The 27,237-nt window shown below is 32.6% G+C and overlaps 2 protein-coding genes across 3 annotated transcripts; one reads left to right on the plus strand and one right to left on the minus strand.

Annotated features, from left to right (window-relative positions):
• Positions 1 to 1,253: 1,253 nt before the first annotated feature.
• LOC126829652 (programmed cell death protein 10) lies at positions 1,254 to 8,915 on the minus strand. Its single transcript, XM_056102381.1, has 7 exons — positions 8,667 to 8,915; positions 8,166 to 8,219; positions 7,862 to 7,988; positions 7,215 to 7,341; positions 6,828 to 6,921; positions 5,304 to 5,389; positions 1,254 to 5,083 (listed from the first exon to the last, which is right to left on the minus strand). The coding sequence occupies exons 1-7, from the start codon at positions 8,736 to 8,738 to the stop codon at positions 4,999 to 5,001; spliced, it is 645 nt and encodes a 214-aa protein (XP_055958356.1). The 5' UTR covers positions 8,739 to 8,915; the 3' UTR covers positions 1,254 to 4,998.
• Positions 8,916 to 10,312: 1,397 nt separating this feature from the next.
• On the plus strand, positions 10,313 to 27,026 carry LOC126829596 (arf-GAP domain and FG repeat-containing protein 1). 2 transcript variants are annotated; one of them, XM_050559548.2, is made up of 8 exons: positions 10,313 to 10,487; positions 15,745 to 15,838; positions 16,838 to 17,092; positions 17,659 to 17,872; positions 19,129 to 19,206; positions 20,458 to 20,745; positions 21,116 to 21,459; positions 22,367 to 27,026. In XM_050559548.2, the coding sequence occupies exons 1-8, from the start codon at positions 10,324 to 10,326 to the stop codon at positions 22,424 to 22,426; spliced, it is 1,497 nt and encodes a 498-aa protein (XP_050415505.1). In that variant the 5' UTR covers positions 10,313 to 10,323; the 3' UTR covers positions 22,427 to 27,026. The 2 variants fall into 2 exon arrangements, with proteins under 2 accessions (XP_050415505.1, XP_050415511.1); XM_050559554.2 differs by lacking the exon at positions 10,313 to 10,487 and adding an exon at positions 15,531 to 15,585.
• The last annotated feature ends 211 nt before the right edge of the window (positions 27,027 to 27,237 follow it).

Consider the following 27,237-nt stretch of genomic DNA (forward strand, 5'->3'; position numbering starts at 1 on the left):
ATTTACTACACACTAAAATCTGATTACGAATAACATCCCATTTGGCTTCTAGTTCTGTCCTATTCTAACATTTAGCATACAAAACATTTAATATCAAAGGCCATAACTCTGGCAGTAATTATCCGAAATCAATATGCTTCTTCATCTTATGACCTTAAACACTGTATAAATTTAAAGTCAATCAGATATTAACTTTAGATTTTTCAAAGTGATCAAAGGCCATAACTCTGGCAGTAATTATCGGAAATCAATAGGATTCTTCATCTTATGACCTTAAACACTGTGTATAAATTTAAAGTCAATCAGATATTAACTTTAGATTTTTCAAAGTGATCAAAGGCCATAACTCTGGCAGTAATTATCAGAACTCAATAGACTTCTTCATCTTAAGACCTTAAACACCGTGTATGAATTTAAAGTCAATCAGATATTAACTTTAGATTTTTCAAAGTGATCAAAGGCCATAACTCTGGCAGTAATTGTCAGAAATCAATAGGTTTCTTCGTCTCATGACCTTAAACACTGTGTATAAATTTAAAGTCAATCGAATATTAACTTTAGCCTCTAGAGCATCTACAAGCAATTGTGGACGCCGGCTGGACGGACAGGGGCGATGACAATATATGACCACATTTCAATGTGGGCGTATAAAAAAGTAGAACTGAACTGTTGCATTGTTATTCCTGGTAAGACAAATGTCTTAACTACTTAGATAAGAAGAAGAAATACACAAGTGAAAAGGAAGCAACGAAGACAATTACAAATACTAGACGATCACAAGGCTGTTAGTATTAAGATATGTAGTAAGAAAAGAATGCATGTGTCATATGTTGGATGTGTTGATTGGGATGTTGAAGGATCATTTTGAGACGAATATATGGTTCAATTTTATTTCAATAATTCGCTTGCGCATATGGGTCTTTAGCTGTGGGAGGAAACCAGAGGACCCAGAGAAAATCCACGAGGTTGACGGGCGATCCTACCCCTTATCACATAGAACCGGGGAATCGAAACCACACCAGTTGACTTATGATACAACGAGCACACGCTAGCCATTCGGCCATCCATGCCTCCCTCCCCCCCCCTTCTCTTCCAAATAAAGTCTGCCTTTTTTTCATCTAAAAATAATACAAAACATTGGACACAAAAAAAAGTAAGGTGCACATTACCACTGTCATCAACCTAATACGAATGAGTTTATTTGAGCATGCATTTTAATTCAAGTATAACTAATAAAAGACAATGCTCCCTTTTCTATATATTTATTACAATATAATATATCATTATATGTATATTTATATATGTTAATTAGATATATGTACACATAACATTATCATGTATTCTATTTATTGGAATTAAGGAAACAGATGATATATAACATGTGATAAAATTATATATTTAAATCTTTATATAATAAAAAATGAACATTAATAGTGTTATTGATAATATTTTGTCTAATTATTTAGCACTTCCTAATTGTAATATTAGTAATTGTATAACTAATAGTTTTTTGTGTCTAAATCATTATAATGTCTTGCAGGTATTAAGGGTTTGTGGCCCCCATTTTTGGGCTGTCAAATAACTGACCAATAATTTTGGATCTTCCCACCCCCTCACCCCCCCCCCACACAAAAAAATTTTTGATTGCGCTTGTGCAGGGCCCCAAATTGATTGAAGTACCCACCAGCTTTCAGAGAAATCTTACATGTATATACCACCACTAATGATAACATGTAAACCCTTTTCATATTTTGAGTATAAAAATGAATGTAGATTAATGCAATATAGCAAACTCAAAATGTTCTCTTTGAAATTGTAAAGACTTCCACATAAAAGTGATAATTTTAAGTTATATACATAACATTTAATGGCAATTGTGAGTGGATGCTGACATTTTCTACTTTTAACTTAATTAATGATATCAATCAATCATATTTAAAGGAGCATATATTTGTGCACGATTAAATGTGTGCTAAAATTTAACTACAATCTTCAGTCAACATGAACACTCAGATCAACTGGATATCCTGTGATCAATCAGGTTTGTTTTCCACTACTGTAAAATATCAACAAAAATGATCAACTCCATCAAACATACTTCTTTCTCCCACACAATTCTTCAATATGTTGTCTTGAACACTGGGTAAAATGCCACAGAAAAGGAAGAAGATTCCAGACTGCCTAGCAATTTGTCCTGAGGATTCTAGCTTAGCCAATGATGTGTCCTGAGGATTCCAGACTGCCAAACAATGTGTCATGGTATTAATGTAAATGTAAACCTCACAATAATTAGAAATTCTGACATTATTGTCACGCAAAAAAAATTAAATCATGTTTAAAATTTCATAATGAATCATCATAGCTATAAGTAATCTAGATAATATATGATTACCATCTAAAGCAGAACGTGAACTTACTATTTGACATTTAAACTATTTGTGAGACCAACCTTGGTTTCAGAGATATATTTATATCGGTATTTATGTTGTAAGACCAATTCCCAGATGAGTTATACATGTACATATCATGAGGAAATGAAGTTATATATATAATATATGACCAATATCTACAATTCTAAGCAACACGTAAAGATGTCCGCATTAATATATATTAGGATGGATAGATTTGTTCAAAGCACCAATGAAAACAACAGAAAAGATTTGAATACTAAGACACCCCAGGTAAAATAGTTTTACTCATATCTGAATGTAATTCTACTCATATCTGAATGTAATTCTACTCATATCTGAATGTAATTCTACTCATATTTGCATATATTGAAAATCACAAAAAGGTGAAATCAGATTAATTGCCTAATAAAAACATTTGTTGATAAATTTGGAACTTGGTAAATGTTAAAGTTATAGTTTGAAACACATCTTACTCTCAGTGTCCCAATATACAATACTATAATGCTCACCTTCTATATAAATGATATAATATTCTTTCACAAAGTTAATAATTGTATGATAATCTAGACTACAAGTTTAAAGGTATATTTGTCTGGGCTAAAGGTTTTTAAGATATACTACTGTATTACTTATGCCTAATTCTGTTCAATAGAGAATACCAGTCTTTGAATTAACCATCATGAAATTAAAGTCAATCTGTGAACAAATTGTCAGTCAAGGTAACAATGAATACATAGAATTACAGAATAAAGAGGAGCTTCATATAGAAACTGAAAACATGAAAGTGTCTAATGAAAGATGATCTGAATCAAATTAAAATGTGTAACTATTGATGGGGTAGGATTAGGAATGAAAGAGTATAAATAAATTCACATTGTCTGTGGTTCTAACAAGTTGATGACAATTTGACTTTGATACAAAGGATAATATAATAATTCTATAAAAATTTAATTAAATTAGAAATGGATATGTGTATTCAACTAATTTTATGAAAATATAATTGTGATTAATTTAACAATGAAATATACAGCTTTTAACATAGAACAATGTTAAACAAAAATATATAAAACATAAACATCAGAGTAAAGAACTGATAAATAGAAGGATATTTTAAGTAATTTCTATAATTTGTCTAAATATATATCCCATAATGTTCTGTACAACTATTATATATGTAAACTACAAGTGGTTCAGTAGAATGTTTGGATTCCATCTAATTTTGTTTTGATTTTTAAGCATATATTGGTCCACATTATATGAAGATCTACCGGTAACTACTTATAAGTTGGCTGATCTGTTTCAAGTCTGGCTTATGCGAATATTACAGGTTAAGGTTAAAACCATTCTCCACGAACAGTAAACACGTTTTCCGTTGATATTTGACTGTACAAGTGTAAAAACGACAAAACAGGTATCAAAATGTAAGAAATTGACAACTGGTCTACTTTTTCAGAAATATATTCCAAATTTACTATAGATTAAATTGAAATTATTATCGGTACTAAATAATAAGCCAAAGCAGTGATCCAGAGTTTCAAGATTTCATTCATAAGTCTTCAATAACAAAACTATCTAGTTCAACATGTAATACACAAAATTATTATATCATATACTCTTCAAAAAAAGAAACATACAGCCCATTTTTCATCATTTGTTTTTAATGTCATTATGTATGGTTAAAAGAAATTCATTATTGGTTTTAAATGTACGGTCACTATTTGTGACAGGTCATACTTTTTGCCGAAATTTATTTTCACTTGATTGCACCAAAACACGAGTTCAACTACTTCGCAAGCTTTTCGCATGAAACCCAAATCTAAGGCCTTTAAAATCCTGGCTGTCTCGGTTTTAAAATCAGTTGCACATGTAAACACTCAACGAGCAAAGTGATGCCACATCTGAACGCAGATCAACGCAACCATGCTATCAGTCGGTTACAAGCAGGTGAATCCCAAAAAGATGTAGCCAGGCTGCTGAATGTACCATTTCTCGCCTTTGGGATAGGTACCAACAGCGAAGTTCATCATGTGACTGCCCAAGCTCAGGCCAAACAAGTGTGATCCCACCTGCACTGGATCGTCATATCCAGTTACGTCATTTGCGGAAACGGTTCACAACAGTGACCTCTACTGCAGCAGCAATTCCTTGACGGCGTAGGATCTGACCAGACAGTCCATAAACACCTACGTAAAACCAGAATATAAGCCAGATGTCCTGACATCAATGGGTTTAGACACACAGGGTATGGCCACAGCAACGCTGGAGAACAGTTTGGTTCAGCAACGAATTGCGGTTCCTGTTGCAACAAGGCGATGGTAGACTGAGGATATCCCGAAGATGAAATGTCACTATGCGTTTCTTTTTTTGAAGAGTATACAATGAAATTTTTACATATTCTACAGAATGCCCTATCAGTCAAACTCTCAATTGAAATGTCAATAATTTTTCCCCTTCTAATGTAAGTTTTGACCAAGTATCAATGCCATATCATATTGCAGTATTTTTATTTCTATTAACCATGATATAAGTAAAAACATAAGAATTTAATATAACCACTTGCAATTTACATACATATAGTTAGTTAGACCTAACAACATTCCTGTTTTACTGTTTTCAATATAACATTTGTCTGGAAGACCAGGTAGTTGGCACTCATGAAAACATTCTGATTCCTGCAAATAGAAATCTTAATTTTTGGACAATGCTAATTATGATTATGAAGGAAAAGAATGACAATTTAGAAGCGATTTAAAAAAATATTTCGTCTACAATAATGCAGCTTTTAAATTTAGATGATTTAGAAGAAGTTTAAAAATATTTTGTCTACCATAATGCAGCTTTTATATTTAGATGATTGTCGATTGGGTACAAATTTTCCAAAAAACTACTTACTGGTTAGTATCTCTGAAATATTCTTTCAGTGTATTACTGAATCTTTTAGAATATCTTACAAATTCTTTCTTTCTGTCCTCTAATATCTGCAATGATAAATTGTTAATTTAGGTGGCAAATGGTGTCCCAGATATAATTTAGTAAATATAACAAGCTAATTCTGTGTGAAAGAGCCTTTCCAAGATTTGTCATTGCGCAACTATCCAAAGCTCTCAATAAATTTGCAATGAAATGGAAACAGAGTTTGGGGTCTATAAGCTTAATAACAGGCCAAAAATTTTTTTTATCTCAGACCATAGCAGAACAGCTCACTATATATAAACATGTAGCTATTATGAGCTGAATAGTGAATCTTTTAAGACACAGCAATTTAGGTATATTGACAATTTATTTACATGTTTGTATTCAATATGCCTACTTAAACCAACCTGTAATAATGGATACCTTGTGAAATCTGGACTGTTCCTTTCACTCCAGGAGAAAAATGGCAAGAATTCAAGAGTTTTCAAGTACCAGAAAGGATTTTCATTTTTGTCTTGTTATGCTTAGACAGAGTAACTTATCTACATCGATAACTAGAATTAGTATGGAGGCAGACCACAAATTGAGATAATTTAGAGCTGTACAATGAGACAGTACTTAATATTAATGCCATTGGAATTGTTTGGTGGTTTCCATCCATATTGTATTAACTGGGGTTATCTCCCTTTGGGTCACAAATTTTAGTGTCGTGCTCAGACAGAATAATTTATCTGCGTCAATAACTGCCACTAGTATGGAAACATACTATCACTAACTGAATTGAGAAAAGTTAGAGCCATGCAAAGAGAAAAGAATTAACATGAAAGTCAATGGTGGTCTGTATCCATAGTGCAGGGCTCACACTGGCTTTCTATTTTTTTTCCACCACTTTCATATTTTTATCCCAAATTGCGACTTTGGCGACCGACAGTGTGAGCCCTGCCATAGTGTATTAACAAGGGTCATCTCCCTTTGGTCATACAAAATTCCAGGATTTTCGAGTCTTTGGACAATAATTGAAAAATGAAATTAAATGGGGTATAACATCCTACTTTTCTACTCCGACTGGGCTAATGAAGACGTGCATATGCCATACAGAGTGCTGTGAGGGACATTTTGCCCTGACCGTGGCGCTTGGACTTACTCTTAGATTTAGATCAAATTCCAACCGCCAAGGGTTATTTTTATATGCACACGAATATGTATACATGATCTCTGTTTTCCATCCCATCTGAACAACTATACATTGTCCCTGACCAGACCCTCCGTCCTAAACCATTCAGAAGGGGCAACCACAGCAGAAAATACTTTTTACATAGCATTAATGAGAGGGAACTGCTGGCTGTCACATTGAAAAGCACAGATTTATCCTCTCTTTGTTGTAATTGATATTTATGTCTGTCGAAATGTAATTAGTACAGCTTAAACCGTGCCAGACATTTTGTCAGGTGAAATGAAATTTCAGATTTGCATTCATACAATAGGCATAAAGAGTTTATATACCTGTTTGCTTCCACTTCCATTGTCTGAAATTGGAATTTCTGTTATGACTTGATTCACAGCATCTAAAAGTTTCTTTATTGCATTGGCTATATCTCTGTAAACACAAAACATTTATAACTTTAGTGAAACCTGCATTATCCAAACCCTGCAAGTGCTATAGGGATATATGTAATTGCTTTTTGTACCACAAGAGGCAACAGACCAAGTAGATTACAATAATATCATTCTACTGTCTACAGAATACAAGTGACTATACATTATTGGATGAATATTGAATGGCTAAAAATGTGTTTGGATCAGTACATTTCAAAACTGCATCATGATAGTCATAAACAATATGTCGGGGAAAATAATCAACAAATATTTCTTAAGTGGTATTAGACTTACTTGATTGTTTCCAAAAATAGTTTTCTGTCATATATTTGATCTGGTATTTTACTAAGAACACGTTTTAATTCTGTAGAACAATGGTTTAATTCTTGGAATCTTGATTCAGCTCGTGGAATGCGAAAGTCTGTAAAATACATGTGAAGAGTGACTACTGTATACTTACAATACAAACTTTTTATGTAATAGCCATTTGCTTACCAAATCTATAACATATATTTTTCCTTCAGACTCTAAAATAGTTGCCTGGCACTCAAACAGCTTTGTGATACAATGCTTGTAAATCAAGATCAACAATTTGAATAAAGTTTTATATATACAAATCAACCCGGTTATAATAAATCCTTGGAATTAGATAAATGGAAATAAAGATTTATATTTCCAAAAAAGGAATGAGTAACATTACTGACCTATTCTGTACTAGCAATTATCAGAAATTGTTAAAATTCTATGCTTCTTTGTTTCACCAATATCAACTATATATTTTGTATGGATTTTGTGATAACTTCAATTTATACAGGGCTCACAGTGGAGTGTGTTGGACATGAGTCCAGGTATGCTAAATGCTTAATATTTCTGAAACACCTGATACTCTGATACCACTTCACTTTGGAATATATTATATATAGAGCTATAATAAATCTTACCATCTGTATCTAGTCTACCACCTAGTCTTAATAATGTTTCACACACATCAATTTTATCACTTATCTCTGCTTTACGTAATAAATCACATAAAAAATCATATGTTAATCCTGGTAGTGATCCTTCAGCCTGGAATATAATATTCAATATCCATTCTAATTATGTTTTTTTTTAATAAAAAAATTTGATCAATTTTATCATCTACAGTCAAAATTTAACTTTGTTTCATACAATTATGACATTCTGATTAAATTCAGACGACAACTAAATGTGTGAGTTATTAAGTAGTTTCAAGAATGGTCTCACCTTTGCAAAAGCTGATCTCAAAGTATTTGCTGCTGATATATCTTTTTTCTCTAACTGAAATATATTGTTAAAGTGGTAAACACAATCACATGTACATGTACATACCTTACATACAAGAGCTTAAAAAAGGGTTTAGTTAGTATACACAAGCCTTCCATGAATGAGATTATACAGTTTTACTGACAGATGTGTAATTTCTCTTTAATTAGATTTGTCTTATTCAGAACTATGCCATATGATTACATACAGTGTATGGTACTTATTTTATGTATATGTAGACCTTAGTTGTAGTAAATGAAACAAGACAATAAGACATATGTAATAACACTTGGCATGGCAGTGTGCAGTGAGATTAATATTGGTACTAATACTACCAGTAATAATTATTTTAATAATTTATAATACAATCAAATCTTAATATAAATACAGGCCTTCATGTAGTATTATCATATTTTTGTTAACATGTAAACTTACACACAGACAAAAACAGTGTTCACTCACCTTTTCTAATATAGGACCAATAACAACATCTACTATGAGCTTAGCATAAAGTGATTTATCGCCCATGGTCATATTGAGCTTTATATAATAATTACCACAATAATCTTTAAGATTGTATGGTAATTTTATAATTAAATTAATCAGTTATTAAAACTGCTTACAGATACTTCAAGCCTTGAAAAATAAAACACAACAAATATAAATTCAGGTACATACAACAAGTAAGATTAAAAATGATGATGGCAAGTTTGCAGTTGTCGGACAATATCGAATTTTTAAGGTTTAATCCACGCTAAAATGTACTCGAATTGATTATGTAAGATTTGATTAAGAATAAAAAATCAAAAAATTATCTGTGATAAGTAATCTCACAGCTTGGTTTCGATTTGATTTAAAAAAAAACGTCCATGAAAAGATTTTGGTGAAGATTCTAGGTGCTGCTGGCTTCTTTTGACCATATCCTGTTTATATCATCTACAGAGAATTCTAGATTTGACAAAGGCTTTAAAGCTATGCGTACATAAATGTTCAGAGAAAGGGTGATGAAGAAGTCATCCTCATGACCAAATAGTGAAGTCAGTAAAATTTGTCCACATTTCAAGAAATAGAATATTGGAATATCGGTATCAGCTACATGTAAGGGCCTACATATCTCTCACTTGCGCTTGTAATTTATCTTGGCATAATATGATCTAACATGGTATCAATATGATACTGCTTTAGGAAAATTATTAAATGGGGCCAACAGATGCATTTTGATTGTGCTAATAAAAAAATTTCTGTTGTTCTTGGACTCTAAATACATTTTAGAGAAATTTATGATCATAATACCCATCAATGAAATTAAATGACCACACCCTCTTCATACCACACCTTTTTGCCTTTTATATGTTTTAGTTTTGGTATCCGATTTCAACAGCAGACATTTTTATTATAAGGAAAAATTCAATTACATGATATAGCCTATTAAATTGATATTAGTTCTTGTGCTAACTATTAATATCCACTTGACATTAATTCTCTACTTTCAAGCAGAGGATTTGTCACACTTTTCAGTTAGTGACCGTGTCAATTCTACAGAAAATAAATAAAAAGTAAATCAAAGAATCAAAGAACAATTTCAAAGCGACAAAAATTGACATTTCTTCATGAAATTGGTCAGTTATTCCTTATTCTAAGTACATGATTACTTTTTCAATAACTGATCTGAAAGCACAGGCGTGCAAATTCACAGCTGGATTATTCTTATAACTACAATAAGTAATTTGTTTTACAAATAATTGAACAAAAAAATCTCACAAAATGAAGATCTGCAGATTTGTCCGACTTGCTTTGCGTGTGCAACATTCATCAATCCATAACCATCGATGATAACTGATAAACGGTGGATCTCACGGTCATAATTCCGATGTTTAATTTCTCGGCATTAATAATTATATCCATTAACGTCATATATTTGACACATGGTGTTCAAAACAGAATTTATTTTTGATTAATTGGCAAGAATATTCCGAGTGAGAGTGGACGAGAAACAAAATATTGACTGGTGACATATCTTCGCTCGGTAGCCTACATACACAGCGCCATCTTTATCTGTGCGAACAGGTTATTATTTAGTTTAATCAAGTGAAACACTATTCGACGATTTATTCTCAAAATGGCGTCAAATAAGAAAAAGCAAGATGAAAAACATCTCAAAATGTTACGGGACATGGTGTCACTGACCAGCAACAAACAGTGTTTTGATTGTCATCAACGTGGGCCGACATATATAAATATGACAATTGGATCCTTTGTGTGTACTTCGTGTAGTGGAATTCTGTAAGTAACACGACATCGTCATCGTATCGTCCGACGATAAGTCATCAAGTTCAAGAATGAAATCTCATGTCAAAAACATGACTTTTTAAAGCCGATTAGCAATGTTTACTAATGGGTGTTTGCAAGATTTGATTGAAATTATTTTTTCATCCTGTGATTACTCAGTCTTTCTGTTTTTATTTACCAAAAAGTTTTTAACAAGCTAAATTACACTTAAAAAGACGAATTTCGGAGTGGTTTCTAATAGTAAATTAATAATCCAATCCATCGGAAACTTAACCCGGCTCTTGTTCGTTGTCAGTTGTTGCAGGTGATGTCAGAGTTGCATGGACAAATGTACTATAGGATGCCTACAATATGATCACGGGAAATGTCTAGGTTCCACAAAGCAAGAAAAGTTGCATAGCTACAAGAATTTACTAAAATTTACAGTTCATCAAAATGTGTGTTTATTTTAATACTGCCAGTATTTGGTATAACTTATACCAAATACTGGTCATAAGCTTTATCTATTAAGCTTTATTCGCAAAAAAGAAACCCCAACATGTTTCACCACTGTCTGAATTAATTGTCAATCTAAGTCAAATGGCAAATTTGTAAACTGTAAATGTAATGTAACACGAAGAAAAATGCATCTGTTTCGTTTCGATACCTTCCTGTGCTAATATGACACCTAATGAAAACTAGTCACATGTCTCAATAAATATATTTATTAGTGCTGATATGAGTTTTACCCCTTACATTAAAATTCAACTAACCCAGCTGGAACATATCAGTCCTACTGGATAGATTTTCTTAAAAATTAACCAAGAGTGCTCGGAATACATGAGTTAGTTACATGTCAGAAAACTTACATAACCATCGATAACTCATTTTCAAACATGGCTATACTACAATTATGAGCGACCTCAATTCTTTATTTTGATAAAAAAAAGAGCACTTTGCATGGCTATTATTAAACATACATTATGCAAAAGCTATATCTGCCTATTACAGGTCTTTCTTTAGGCCTGAAATGTTATATAAACTATTAATTAGACATTTATTAACAAAACAAGACCATAATCAACTCTTGATGGCATCGAATATGAAAGATTTAACTAGATTAGAATTTAGAACGGTTCGCCATTTAAAAATTTAATTTAAAAATGGGAAAGCGAGGCTAAGTCTTGAATATATCAGTGCTCTGGTTACTACAATGCACACATCTTGTCAAAACTACAAACGGTGATAACTTGGGTCAGAATATTAAAGTAATTTAAATGAAATTTTAATATTTTCATTTTGCATTATTTCGAAGTATTATAGTAAGAATGGTCAGCTCTTTATCTAATCTTAAACATACATTATGCAAGAGCTAAATCTGTCTATTGCAGGTCTTTCTTTAGGCCTGAAATTTTATCTAAATTATTAATTAGACATTAATATTATTAATTAACCTATCCAGACCATAATCAACTCTAGATTGCATTGCTAGCCTGAGATCTTTAGTGGATTATGAGCCGATTTACTGCATAACTTTCCTTCACGAATTAACAATTAAATGGATAAATGAGACTATGCTGTTTATCGTACTGACTTTAGTAATGATGATCGAGGCTAGGCGGAAATTTCAGTCGCTTAGTTCACGGTTCATAGTGGATCAATTTGAATGAAATTTTCAGCAAATTGCCTTTACATTATCTAGTTTTTAACTTTACAGTGAGAACTGCCAACTCGTTATCGAATCTCCCATAATGTATCTTTAACTAATGTATCTTTAATAATAAATTAATATTTCATTAAGAAATAATAATTGTAGGCCTAAGGGTAGATAGATTTTATTTCTTTTTCAAAATCTTTTATTTACACCACACTGTGAAAGTCCATGAAAACAGGATTCATGTATTAAATTAATTTTCAAACCTTCCATTCGTTATCATAATTGTCCAGCAATCAACATTTTGAAGTGGAAGCCCATTTTAACTGCCAGTAATTAAAGGCAGTGTGCTTTACTTAAAAATACATTATAACAGTTCAAAAGTAGATGATGAAAGAAGAATATATTGAAAAATTCAGTCAAATTACTTTATTCTGAACATAGTTATCATCGTTGTAATATTTGCCTAGAAATGGTAGCGAAATGTGTCTTCACCGTTGCCGAATGTTTGATTGACAGGCGTTAACTCCACCTACATATCACGATTATCAAGTAAAGTTTTCAATGGCATACGGAAACGCTTTACAGCGGCCTCGCTAAGTACACTCTATCATTTAGCCTCGATCTAACTGACGTATTTTCATCAGGTTACCCCTTATCTGATTTAATCAATTAGTGAAATCCTATTTAAATCCGAGCTGTAGCCGAGCCATCCGTGGGTCTACAGAGTTGATTTTGGTCTTGTTGTTTAAATAAAGATCTAATTTATAATTTCTATAACATCTGAAGCCTAAATTAAGACTTGCAATAATCAGATTTAGCTCTTGCATAATGCATGTTTACTTAAGAAAATTATCCCTGATACTAGGAAAATCTTAACTTTGCACAAATATAACAATTACCTTTTGAATGAAACAACTGGGTATTGTTTTAGCCCACACAAGTGACAAAGTGTGCAAGTAATTAATAAATGTATCTGGTTGATAATTTCAGAATTGTTTTATTTTTACACAGATATTATTTCTGTCTAATATTATAATTCTCAGATTCCCTATAGTACCCCAGCCTTATCCACAACCATTTTTTTTCATGACAACCAGTTCATTTTAAAGGCACTAAACCTCTTTGAATAATGTCATTGATCAAATAAGTGTTATTTCTATCAGTGATATGGCTAGCTCTACAAAGTCCATCTTTCCTTTCAAAAGGGTGCCACAGTGGCTCAGTGAGTAAGAAGTTGGCTCGCTAACCTGGAGGGTCCCATCATCAAGCCTGAAAAGGGTCATCAGGATTTGCTGACGTGATATTTGCATAATATAGAATGTTAAGCTTAAATTAGTAATCATGATACGTAATCCTGTATTAGCAGACGATATGACCAGATGTACATGTAAATAACTTGCATTTAGCACATTGACAGTAGACAAAAATGTTCAAATTAATAGTTATAAAATATTGGTATTGATTATGGTGTGTATTGTAAAATAAATATTCAACCTGATATTATGTAATAAGTTTAAAATTTCCAAATTAAAGAAAATGCTGGCTATCCATCAAATTTTTCTAATTGAACCTAAACTTTGCTTGCAATTGGGGTATGGATGAGTTCGATGCCGGATAGAAACTGATGCCCAAGTAAAAACATTCATGTGTAAACCAAACCCTCAGAACAATTAATGTTTTTGACAGATATTAAAATAAATCGATCCCTTGCAGTATTTCAGTCTGCAACATGTAATCGAAGATTGTTACCTTTTTCATAATGTTTTGACACAATGTACGTTTTCCAGAGTTTGTTTAATATAAAGAATTTCATGAGAAATAAATGTGTCTTTGTAAGGAACCAACTTTAGTACAACCCAATTGTAAAGATAATATAAACATTCTTTTTGATTGATTGCTACTATCTCTTTATTGTATAGTTCACTGATCGGATTATTTAGACATTGTTTATGAATAATTCACATATTTTAAATGCACTGAATTTTATCAATCGTGATTGTCTGATTACCTAAATTTAATTCATAAACTGTGACAGGATCAAAGATAAACAGGCGACAAGTCACAAGTCTGTGCATATTGTTACTTCTATTAACCTTTGAACCAGTAAATGTACATGTAGCTCTGGCTATTGACTCCTCAAGGAGAGACAGTACCATTATATAAAAACTGTGTTCTTTTATTGATAATATTATCGTTTAGTTATCCTCCTTAAACGTTTATTTTCTTATCATAGAGAAAGAAAAATGGGGTTAACGTCTGTCCGATATTAACCTGTTCATTTCTGGACCTACATGTGATATATTTTGTCCCCCACCTTTCGAAGAAAGCAGGGGACTATTAAAATGGGTCCATCTGTCTGTCCGTCACACTTTTGTGAGACACAATAACTCTTCTTCTAATTGCACTAGAATGTTCAAACTTGGTTTAGGTGTTTATTAGGTCAATGCCTTGATGGAGTTCGAAGATGAGTATTTTCTGTTTAGGGTAAGCAGAGATAAGCAATTTGATTGATTCATGCTTGGGACACGATACATGTAACTTTAGTTCAAATTAAGTGAGAGTGATGAAACATGGTGTATAGTTTCATTACATCAATACCTTGACTAAGTTCGATAGCAGAGCGATAAGCAATTTGATTGCCAAGACTTTGGAACACAATAACTCTCCTTCTAATTGAGCTAGAATGTTCAAACTTGGTGTAGGCGTTCATTAGGTGAATTCCTTGATGGAGTTCAATGATAAACATTGTCTGCTTACGGTAAGGAGAGATAAGCAATCTGATTGGTCGATGCTTTGGGGCAAGATAACTTTGATTCTATCTCGTAGAGAGTGATGAAACTTGGTGTATAGTTGATAATCAGTTTGATTGCTTGACACTTTTGAAAAAAAATAACTCTGCGATTAATTAATATGTGTCATCTATTTATTTGGGTATTTCGGTGGGGGGCATGCAGGTTTCTTTAGAAGTAAGAGGAATCCAGAGAAAATCGATTAGACAACCCTACTCCTTTTCACGTACAAACCCTTGATGCATATAGAACTCATGAGTTGCATATATAACTTACAGGCCTTATGATCTACAGCTCATGCATTAGATCACTCTGACCCACACCTTTCGTTAAATCTTTAAAAAATATTTTCTAAATAAATATTGTGTTGAATGAATTGACGTATCATCATAGCAGTGTTTGTATGTGGATAACCACCCTACATGTGCAAGGTACAGGAATTTCTTTAAAAAAAAACCAAGAGAGAATCTGTTAATGTCTATTCAGCATCTCGTGTCTTTAACTTAACTAAGATGTCTAAACCGCTTTGAACTGTGTCAAAAATGGACTTGATTTTATGTTTGTTTTGTGGAATGACAATTAGGTATTTTGGTTGAATATTTCGCATACAGGTAAAGTGAGTGTTGATGTTCCCTTATAACCAGTAGTGTGTTCAACTATCAACACAGTAAGCCAGAAATAAAACTAAAATTAGTAAACTAAGACAACTTTCACTTAATCTTTAGAAATAATAATTCAAATGCCAATCAAAATAAAACATCAGATAATCCCATTCATTTCTTTATTTTGATCATGATGTCATGTGTATATAAACTTTTATTTTCAGACGAGGACTAAACCCACCTCACAGAGTGAAATCTATATCTATGGCAAGTTTCTCTCCAGATGAAATAGAATCTTTAAAATCCCATGGTAACGAGGTGAGACATCTTTGATTTATTACTTATAAATTCAAAAGAAAAATGACAAAACATATCACCAGGATAAGTAGTGCTGCGAGTGATCTTAAATGTTACAGTTATTTATGGTTGTAATGATTAACTGTTATGACAGTCATTTGCTTATAAACAACAGCATAATCCTGTTACAAATGTACATAAATCTGAGGGTTGGAGATACAGTTTGAAAATTTGTTTTTTCAACAAAAATGTCACATAAGATTTGGTTTTTCTCTAATTGAAGTTTTTATGGAAAGAGAAAATGAGGAATGAGTTTGAAACAGATGCATACGCCAGCTACAGTAATAATCGTGTTGTGTTAATGTATTTTGCCGTGGATTAACCACTGCATACTTTAGTAAATGATCAAAGTGATTGTGAATGATACAGGGTGATACATCCTATTATTTATCATATGAAACTAGATCACTTTTAATTGGTTATCTATATTGTAATACTCATTGACTCATATAGTCATGTATAGTACATATTTTAGATAAGATAATAAATATTAGTAAACATTATTTATAACTGTGTGTAATTAACTAACATACAGTTTTGAGTTTGTCTTCTCTAAGGTAAGGTGTGTAGCACTATAGAAACTTTGAATAGGTTCTAGTTCAGAGTCATCTGCTGCCTTGTCTTTGCGACATGAATTAAACTTCACAATTCTAGTTGTAAACTGCAAAGCCTATGTAAGACTTACAGTGTATGTGCATGTAGATCAAGAATATTAATACTATATATAACTCTATTAAACTTAGGACAAAAGGTTTTTAATTGTGTAGAAATATATATGTCTGCCAATTGTGATTTTTGTGTCTTCAACCAGGATTTCTGAGAAGTAGCCATTTCTGTGGGTACAGTGTTTGTTGGAAAACTTTGACAAAGATCATCTAATTTGTTCTTTTTGAAAGTGAAATTGTCAATTCATTAAACATACTGTTTCAAATTTTGAAAATCAACTTTTTTTTATTTCAGTTTTGTCGGAAAGTTTATTTAGCACTATATGACAGCCGATCGTGGCCAGAACCAGACTCCAGAGACGAACAAAGAGTACGAGATTTTATGGTACAAAAATATGAAAATAAACGATGGTATAATGCACCAACACAAGAAATGAAAGATGAAGCCAGAAGTATAAATGAAGCTGCAATTAGTAAAAAAAATCAGACAAAACCTTTGAGATCTCTGTTAGGTGATAAAACACCTAAGTTAGTTTTACAAGATAATATTGTAAGTGTTATTGTAAGTGTTCACCTGTGTATGTAATGTATATAATTTGTATATTTTTGTCGCAAAGCAAATAGGTTGTTAAAAAACTTTATACTTCTCATCTACCATGTTGTTAAATGTAATTTAAGATGTTACTGTCTTAGCTATAAAGTGTTGTTCACTGTTACTCTAACACAGGTTTTATCAGAGCTTCCAAAAGCATTGTGGCATTGTAGGACCATTCATGATATGTACATGTAGAATAGAGATGTTATTAAGTTTATCCCAAGCTCAGTGTTATAATGAAATTTATATGTATAATATAAAGTCTATTATCTATGCAAATCAGCGATTCGATCTCACACTTGTACATGACAATGAGTAGTGTTGCCTGAATAACCCTATTGACTTTATTTGAGTACTCTGTTGTATTCCTCCTTATAATCGTCCCTACAAACAAGCAAAATATTGAAATAACCTAGTTAGTGTTGAGTGGAAGGTAAACCCCATTATTCTTTCTTGTACATAAAAATCCACAAGACAAATTCATTGCTAATTCATGTTTGATAAATATTTTTTTTTTTCAGTCTCCACAAATGAATCGACAACATCCCCATTCTTCTACACCGGTAATAGGTCAGATACCATTACCGACTGCAGCTAGTGTATCTTCCTCTAACCCTACTGTTACGCCCACTTCTAAACCTCAACAAAAATCTGGTTTTGATTTATTAGGGGAATTAGGTTCCGATCCGTTTGGATGTACAGCACCAGCTACTAATGCTTCTGTACCAGCTACAGGTAATAATATTCTTAATTTCGATGATTAAAAAAACCTATTATTTTGAAAAATCTTGTGGACGCTCTAAAGGCCAAAGTTAATATCCGATTGACTTTAAATTTATACACAGTGTTTAAGGTCATGAGACGAAGAAGCCTATTGATTTTTAGCAATTTCCGATAATTACTGCCAGAGTTATGGCCCTTAATCACTTTGAAAAATCTTGTGGACGCTGTAGAGGTCAAAGTTAATATCCGATTGACTTTAAATTTATACACAGTGTTTAAGGTCATGAGACGAAGAAGCCTTTTGATTTTCAGCGATTTCCAATAATTACTGCTATAGTTATGGGCCTTGATCACTTTGAAAAATCTTGTGGACGCTCAAGAAGCCAAAGTTAATATCCAATTGACTTTAAATTTATAATCAGATTTTAGTGTATTATAAATGTTTCATTACCGAAAATTAAAAATATGTGACAACTCTTGTTGACTGCCCGGACGATTTAGCTGCTGTGGGCGTATGTTTCGTTGCCTGGCAACCTATCTTTGAAATGGGAGCCATGGTGGCTCAGTGAGTAAGATGTGGGGTCACTAACCCAGAGGTCCCGTGTTCAATCCCTACATTGGCTGAGAAAGTTCATCAGGATTTTCTGGCTTGGTTCCCACTTGTCAGTGGTGCAGGACAGAGGGCCTAGCAAGGGACAACAAACAGTCGTTCGGATGGAACGAAAAACCCAGGCCCTGTGTACACATTGGCATACAGAAGAAAGATCAGTTGGAATTCGATGTAAGAGTAGGCCGTAGAGGCAAAATTTCCCTCATACATAGCACACCATATTGTGTATGCCCATCTCCATTGACATTAGCCCTGTCAGAGCAGAACAGTAGTATGTTAAACCCCATTTAATTTCATTTCTTGAAAAATAACAAATAATGTAGGAATGGATTATAGATTACAGCTTTTCAGACAACTGACCTTTTTCAGTTTTTAAAGGTAGACCAAACAGACCAATTGATTTGCAAAAGCCCCACAACTTGGCACAACAATCATCAGAATCGAAATCCTACCATAGTGAATAGAAATAATATAAAATTTAAATTATAAAGAAAGAAAAAGAAATGAATATGAATTCATTGCCCACAATCCTGTATAGTAGTTAAATTATGCTGAATTGAAGCTTATTTCATACTCACACTTTTTTGACATTGTACTAAAATATTTTTTTTTTTCTTTGTTAGATTTAAAATGTGTATTATTCCAATTATTTTAACAGGTGGATTTGCTGACTTTTCAAATTTTAACAGCCAGCCAATGGTGGTATCTTCCAGTCAACCTGTCTCAAATAATACTTGTAAGCTTTAAAATCATTTTATATTAGGCCACCTAAATAATATTGTTTGTATGTTCCCCAGATAGTTGGCTAGATTGTTGAGATAAAATGATCAGTAATAAATGTATGTAGTTTTCATGCATTTTGTTAAAACCATCAGGGATACTCTAATCAGTGTAAAAAAAAATACATGAATCAGTGAATATCTGTAAATTCTAGAGGATTGCACTTATCTCGAATATTTGTAAACATATTAGAGTACTGTACAAGTATTATAATTTTTTCTAGAATTTGTATGTTTAAATTTTGAGGACTTGATACATAATTGGCTATTATCTATTTTCTTTCTTACTTCTCAAATGTCAAAAGGGTTGAAATTTGAGATGTTTAAATTACTTATTAAATTATCATCTAACAGGAAAGTTTGTAGAACAATGTTACATTATTCCGATTCAAATCCAGTCAAGCATTTATACTCTTCAAAAAAAGTAGGGGCTATTCAGACACAATACAAAACTGCGGAAATGCACTGCTGTTTTTATTAGAGGTAACCAGTGTATGTTAATAACAGACCAATTGCATACACAGGAACATTAACATATGGGCGGTTTATCTGACGGCCCCATTTCACTCGCAAAGAGATACACCGTCAAAAGAAAAATGGACGTTTTGGATTTATGTCTTAATAATGAGTAATTGCTCCACCTATCCTCAGACATTCAGCAATTCATCGTAGCTTGCTCCTAATCAACCGTCCAATCATGATTTGGGGCAATCTGACCCACTCCTCTTGCAGTGCCACGGCCAATTCTTGCAGTGTTGACGTTGACGTCGACGAACACGTCTCCCAATCAAATTAAACGTAAAACACTAAAGAAAAGATACGCTAAACAGTAAATCTTATGCAAGAACCGATAGGAAAGCAAACATGGATAGATAAACCAGCACGCAGCAGTTTTCATCAACCCTTCCTTGAAGTGTCAAATTTGACAATGAACCCCTCCCACATGTATGACACTTTTGCGTGTCGCATGTGCAGCTCAGTGCTTCTGTTGGGGCGATAAGTTCTTCATCTGTGAACATACTCTCAAAGCATGTCAAATGTCCATGACTATTTATCATATCACAACCTGCATAGGTATTTGCATTTCAATATCCCCTACTTTTTTTGAAGAGTATACTTACAGGGCTGGTAACAATAAGTCACATTTCAGTCTTGAAATCAAATGTAAACCTATCTTATACTCTGTTTATCTGGGGTTTTTTCTACAGCTTCATTTGCTCCTGTAGGAACAGGATCTAGTGCTAATACTCCTACAGGGTTAGGTGCTTTTACTTCTATACCTAATGCAGTTCCTCCTCCTACAACATCTAATACTGCTAATCCATCAGATAAATATGCAGCATTTGCTGACCTTTTCGCCGATGTGAGCACAGAATCTACTACAACAGCTGGTTGGAATAGTACAAACACAGTTACAACACCTAGCAGTGGTTTAGGTGCAGCAGACACATTTGGTGGAACACAAAATTGGGGTAATCCTGCAAGTACTGGATCTGGTAAGACAATTTGAAACTTCTTTCTATGATTAGTACATGTATTGTAAACACAATTGATTATTGAACAATGACAATCTGGTAAGCAGGAATATCAACTGACAAAGCTTGCACCAACTAAATAGAAAATATCTCATCACAAATGTAAGGAACAGACAGACCATTTATTTGTAACTTTAATGCCAAGTTTGTCAATATGGATGCTTCTGGATTGAGCATTCTCTTTGTTTGTACTGATGTAATTGAAACTTAACATGTACCGATATACATACCTGATGTTGATAGCTGAATTTGCTTTCTAAATATAGAATATACCAAAGAATTCTTTTTTTGGAGGGTTTGCAACTATTCTATGTAATTCATGTTTTTTCAGCTAATCCATTTAGTGGGGGAGGTTTAGCAAACAGTCAAGCTCCTACAGCGGCTCCAGTCATTAATCCATTTGCTAGTGGAGGACAGGCTATGTTCGGTCAGCCAGCACAAATTCCACAATCAAGTGCAGGAGATTTCTTTGCTTTCGGATCACAGCCAGCACAGCCTGCTGTAGCTGGTAATTTTGGACAGTTTCCTTCGCAAAATGGAGGATTTCCACAAACCGGGGGTTTTAATATGGCACAGCCCACCTCTGGATTTGGATTAGCACAACCAAATGGATTGGGACAACAGCAAGCTTTTGATGGAGGTTGGAATCAACAACCAACGGTTAATCCATTTATGGTAAATATCAATTTAAAATAAGTATATCACCTCTTTAATCAAAACTGCACAGTTTTTTTTAGCTGGATGTGTAACCAAAACCACATTATCACGTTTGATCCTCACTTCAGCTCGATGTCAAATTCTTATGTCCTTGATTAATTCCAGTCTACAAAGCTGCAATTATTGTTGAATTTGTCAAAACACAAATATATACAAATACAAGGTATTTTGCCTTGTGATTTGCAGACGCCACCATTACTCTTTATATCTAATTAAGAGCTGTTTGATACAATTATTCTGATTGGTTATCTTTGAATGAGGGGGTTGGATGGCTGAATGGTTAGCGTGTGCGCGCTGTATCATAAAGTCTGTCATTGAGTCGACTGGCGTGGTTTCGAGTGGACGTTAAACCCCATTTCTCTCTCTCTCTCTATCTTTGAATGAGACCTGATTATCTCGACATCATATCAATAGACAAATATATCCAGCAGATAACCTGTTGATCCCGGGTTGTATCCCGTTGTTGGTCAAGAAAGTTCCTTGGAATTTTCTCTTGGTGGTTTCCCCTTGTCAATGGTACAGGACAGACTGTCAGGCAAGGAACAGCATCTAGTCAATCAGATGGGGCGAATAACTTAGGTCCTTTGTACACAGGGGCATGCCCATAAAAAAGCCGTTGACAGTTATAATTCAAACTTAGAGTAGGCCGTAACGCCACTGTCCTGACAAAATTTCCCTCATAGCACACTGCATGGCATACATGGCCATCTTCATTAACCCAGATATAGCAGAAAAGCAGGACGTTAAACTCAATTTCACTTCAATTTGAATTGTTCCAGGGCTACATGATTAACATGTACATGTATTTGATCACCTGGTGTGGATGTTGGATATTATTATCCACATGTTTTATTATTTGTTTCAGAACACAGCAAATGCACAACAGATGGCACCTAGGAGTAACACGTCAAATCCATTCTTGTGATGAGAGGAATTTAAACCAGTGTTATAAATAGTGATACGATCAATTCTATATGAGGGTGATATGCCAACAAAGTATTGCATTTATTTAATGTTTGATATTCATTACCTCTATTTATGCTATCTAATATTCTCTTACTGTAAATAGTAACGAAAGAGCTTCAAGTTTTTAATCAGAGTTACACCACTTGGTATTACCCACATAGTGCCCCCTGGGTGTTATTTGGGCTGTACCATTTAGAGAACAGGGTTTACAGTACAGCTTCAGTTTTAAATTAGAGACCTTATGGTGTAAGCGAATTAGCGACAATCAGCTAGAGGTTCTTTGGAATATTCATTTTCCTAGAAGCACTAGAGTAGGTTGGTAAATATTTACGCTAAGGGCTGTTGGTACCACTCTTTCTTAGTAGAAGTCAAACTATTTATAATAAAAATGAAATGTTAGCATCAAGTTAGAAAGAAAAACAGTAATAGAGCTTTCTTTGTTTGGATTCTTGGCAATTAAATGCAATTGAAAATTTCCAATTTTAGTTAAATTAAAGAGTTGTACAACAGCCCAATAAAGACACTGTAAGTGTTTATTATATACATAGCTCTGTTATTTTAAAAGTGCTAAAAGGAGATACACTTTGTTCATGTTTTATGGAAGTGTATGTGTATATTTTGTGGAAAAATGTGTGAATGACTTTAATAAAGAATATTGTAAATGAATCCGCGACCCATATACTTGTACAGTTTACAGAACCCCTTAAATTCTACATGCCTGAGTTCTGTAATTCATCAGTTGATCCTCTGTTGATGGTCCTCCAATAGGTGATAAAAACATAACTGGATTTATCTTGTAAATACTACTCCAGAAATGATCTAATCAAACTTCCTGATTTGATGAGAAGTGGTATCTAGTGTTTATATACGAGTAAACATTCTCTGTCGTATGCATCACACTCAGCTAACTGGGACAAAAATTTAGATATAGACATCAATAGAAGAGCTATTGATAAATTTGATAATCAACTGATTATATCTGTTGATCATGTACAGAACATGTCCTGTGGAATAAGGGTGTACTGTACATAACAGTAATTAGAGTAAATTCTTATAGAAGTCTGGTAGATGTCTAACATAGATCTGATATAAGGAAAAATATTCAAAATGTCTAATACCTGTAGATTATCTACAAATAGAGATATTGTCTTTAAAGAAATAGGTCCATATGGATAATAGCTATTTAATTTAGTATTTATTTTAGAAATCTGTTGTTTTGGGTATTATATTTCTGATGACTTTATCAAAGTTTGTCGTTTTAGCTTCATTTATTTTTCAAATTTCAAGGGAAACAATTACTGAAAGAGATGTAAATATTTTGTCTTAATAGTTCTATGTTCATCAGAAGTTGTCATGTCATATTACATTAGGATTCAATGAGATATTAGTTATAACTGCATAATTCATTCAAATAAAAACAAACATTTTGATTCAGTTTATTTCTTAAAAATGAGATTTATTTATTAAAAGGACAACATGGCAGAAAATCAATAAAAAAATTCTGTTTTGAAATTAAACTATTTAGATAGTAATTAAGACAATTACAAGCAAATAATACAGGTTAAATATTGTTACTGAATTCAAATCAATATATTTAAGAAGATCTCAGGGGCATAAAGATGGTGCGAAATTAATTAAAATTTCAAACTCCTGTTTGAATATAAATTGGATCAGTATATTGTTTCAAGGTTATTGTACTGTTGATTGTGTATCATCTTAAACTCTGGCTTGTTGTCCCTTTAAAATAGGTGTATTTCATTTAGTATTGTATTAATTTCTCATTCTTATTGCCATGAAATTTGATAAAATATGTGCAGTGTTTTAGGTATATCCTACAAAGATTACGAGAAATAAAATTTACCTAAGTTTTAAGAGGCTTGAAGATATATTTCCTTGAAAGTCATGGGTCTAAAAATATGATTATTGAATCAAAAACATATTCAAATTACTAGGAAAAATTTATTTGTTACAATGTCTTTAACATTAACATTTTTGACAATTTGTACAAATTTATCGAGGCGCAATTATGTATTAGACTGGTGCTGCTTTTGGATATTATATGGCAGTGAGACAGCAGGATCGGGCTCTGTGATACATATACTAAAAAAAAAAGTTGTATAACTTACATCTTGCAATTTGGGTCTATAATTGTTTAACTTATATACAGCAATTTGGGTCTAATTTGATTTCTCCTGGTAAATTACAAATATCGGAATTTTAAATTATAATAAGTTTAGCAGATCAAATGTATGATCTTATTATGCTCGAGGGGACATATCTTTAATTAAATACAATGGTTAAAAATAAGTTTCTTTTCGTAAAAAAATACCATAGAAAATGTTAGTGTATAAAAACCTAGAAGCTTTAATTGTGATAATAATCCATGTTTGATTATGTGTAGTTTCCAATCTGAAATATATATATATATATTTTTTCATTCACTATAATATAGTTTTAATTATGGGTGATCAACTTTTTTTTTCTTCAGAATAATGGTCATCCCAAACTTTGTATAATATTTCTCTTTGTGTCTGTTTTGAGTCCATTCACCAACTCATTCAACTTATCTATTTGGGTCATTGATAGTAAAATTAATTTTTTTTTTTTGTGCTTATTTTCATGTATCACTCTCCAGTTAATGAGAGGTTTCTGTGTACAAAAAAGAAAGGCAAGGGTTTGAGTTTTCAGTGACAGTATGACTGCCTTACATAATAGAGAAGTACAATTAGTTGGCCAGTTACTATATAGATTTCGAGAGCATGATTTTTCTATTGTCTTCCACATTAGTTCTCTTTCTTTCCAATGTGCGTAGAATAAAGGTGAATGAAATGTTCCAAGAAGGATGGTTAAATGTATGAAAATGGTTGGTTAAATGCCATTCTCAATTAGAAGAGAGAAAATATATGCACAAAGTGCCATAATATATATATTAAATCCAATAACAAAAATTAAACCTTTATATTTATGTATTTAGTTATATGTTTTCTTGTTTTGGGATTAATTTTTTATATTATTTAGCCATTTCATTGCCATATTTTGTCTACATTCTCTAGTCAAATGCTTTATTTCTATATTGGATACACCTACTTTCTGTCTTTATGTGGAAGAATGCACTCTTATGGATTGTATCCAATTAATGCTTGCACTTTTGTTGTTGGCCATTGACTGGCAAGACAGTTTGTTCAAAGATGACATTCTTTAGCATTATCCCAAATGAATTTATCAGTGTTTTACACATAAAAATTTATATAAAAAGTAACAGAATTTGTTGTGATTAGGTAAAATTCCCAATTGAATTGCATGCAAATTGACTCACACGTAGATTATCTAGCCAGTTAAAATACTGACCAATATGTGCATGTACATGGGAGTCCTGGATAAAATTAAAGTTTTCAACTCTTGGCATATTTATATCTTAATATGCACACTATTTAATCTAAGACCATTTCTCTAAAACCTAATCAAATATTAAATATACATTATGCAAGAGTTAAATCTGTCTATTGCAGGTCTTTCTTTAGGTCTTAAATGTTATATAAACTATTAATGAGATATTAATTAACTTATCTAAACCATAATCAGCTCTCAATGCAATCTTATGTGTCAGATTTTCTCTGGATTTGAATCCGATCTTCTGCTCAACGCTCATTGATGATTAAATCCAAAAATGGATAATCAAGACTATGTTTTTTATGTTCCGACTTTAGTAATGATGATCGAGGCTAGGCTTAAAATTCAAAAGCTAATATCTCGGTTCAGAGTGGAGCAATTTGACTGAAATGTTCAACATATTCTATTTATGTTATCTATATTCTAACTATTATAGTGAGAATAGTCAACTCTTTATCTCCCATAATGCCTCTTTACCTGACTAAGATAACCAAATGCTGGCTTTGATTTTAAGTTAATCCTGTTAATTTTCTAAAATTTACCCTCGGTAACTGTATTACCACAGCCAGTTAATCCATACCTAATTTTCGTATTGAATCTTTTATTTTAATATTTTAGTCACTGCATTTTATGTTTCTACACCTTTATTAGTTACTAGATTAACATTAAATATTGTACATGATTTGAAACTTACTATGAATGACACTTTAATCTGCATAATCTATATGGACCTATTATTTGAACATATGATGTATTTATTGCCAATGTAATTATGCTATAGCAATACAAGGGTTTCTGTTAAATGCAGTTATAGTTTCAGTTGTTTGTATATAGTGATGCAGTGCAAATAAAGCTGGATGTACAACTTGCAGTTTTCTGTAGAGAGTTATCATCCAAGAAAGCTATGTCTTGTTTGTTAGTAGCTTTAGACAAACTGTAGCATGAGCCAGACAATCTTTATGGCCAATGACACTGCAATTCAAAAGAGTCCAATAATTAAGGGATCTACATGTAATTCCATGTGACAGGGCCATTATCATTGTATGTTACTGTAAAGAAATGTTGCTTTCTCTGCTGTGTATGAATAGACGATATATTATATCACTCATAAGTTGTTTTTTTGTTTACTTAGCATGGTAGCAATTCATTCAATAAATATTATATTATCATTATAATTTATATACTGAGGTACAGAGAAAACACAACACCATTATAATAGATGATTGTAAATCTCGTTTGATTCTGAACGTAAAAACAGCAGATTACGACGATAACACTCAAGAATAATGTTTTCACGATCGCGGAAACGCACTACAGATAAATTGGCTTTTAAAAAGCTAGGGTCAGTACAACTGCGGTTATGTGGTAGACGTCTTAACA

This window comes from Patella vulgata, chromosome 1 (genome assembly GCF_932274485.2).
Source record: "Patella vulgata chromosome 1, xgPatVulg1.2, whole genome shotgun sequence".
NCBI classification, from domain to species: domain Eukaryota; kingdom Metazoa; phylum Mollusca; class Gastropoda; family Patellidae; genus Patella; species Patella vulgata.

Bases quoted from the DNA above. Each gene is read 5' to 3' on its own strand.
- LOC126829596 (XM_050559548.2), top strand. From the start codon at position 10,324: ATGGCGTCAAATAAGAAAAAGCAAGATGAAAAACATCTCAAAATGTTA. The intron at 17,873-19,128 runs GTAATAATATTC...TTATTTTAACAG, and splicing joins TGCTTCTGTACCAGCTACAG to GTGGATTTGCTGACTTTTCA. The intron at 21,460-22,366 runs GTAAATATCAAT...TATTTGTTTCAG, and splicing joins CAACGGTTAATCCATTTATG to AACACAGCAAATGCACAACA.
- LOC126829652 (XM_056102381.1), bottom strand. From the start codon at position 8,738: ATGACCATGGGCGATAAATCACTTTATGCTAAGCTCATAGTAGATGTT. The intron at 7,342-7,861 runs GTAAGATTTATT...TGTATTTTACAG, and splicing joins TGGTAGACTAGATACAGATG to ACTTTCGCATTCCACGAGCT. The intron at 6,922-7,214 runs GTAAGTCTAATA...TTGTGTTTACAG, and splicing joins CTATTTTTGGAAACAATCAA to AGATATAGCCAATGCAATAA.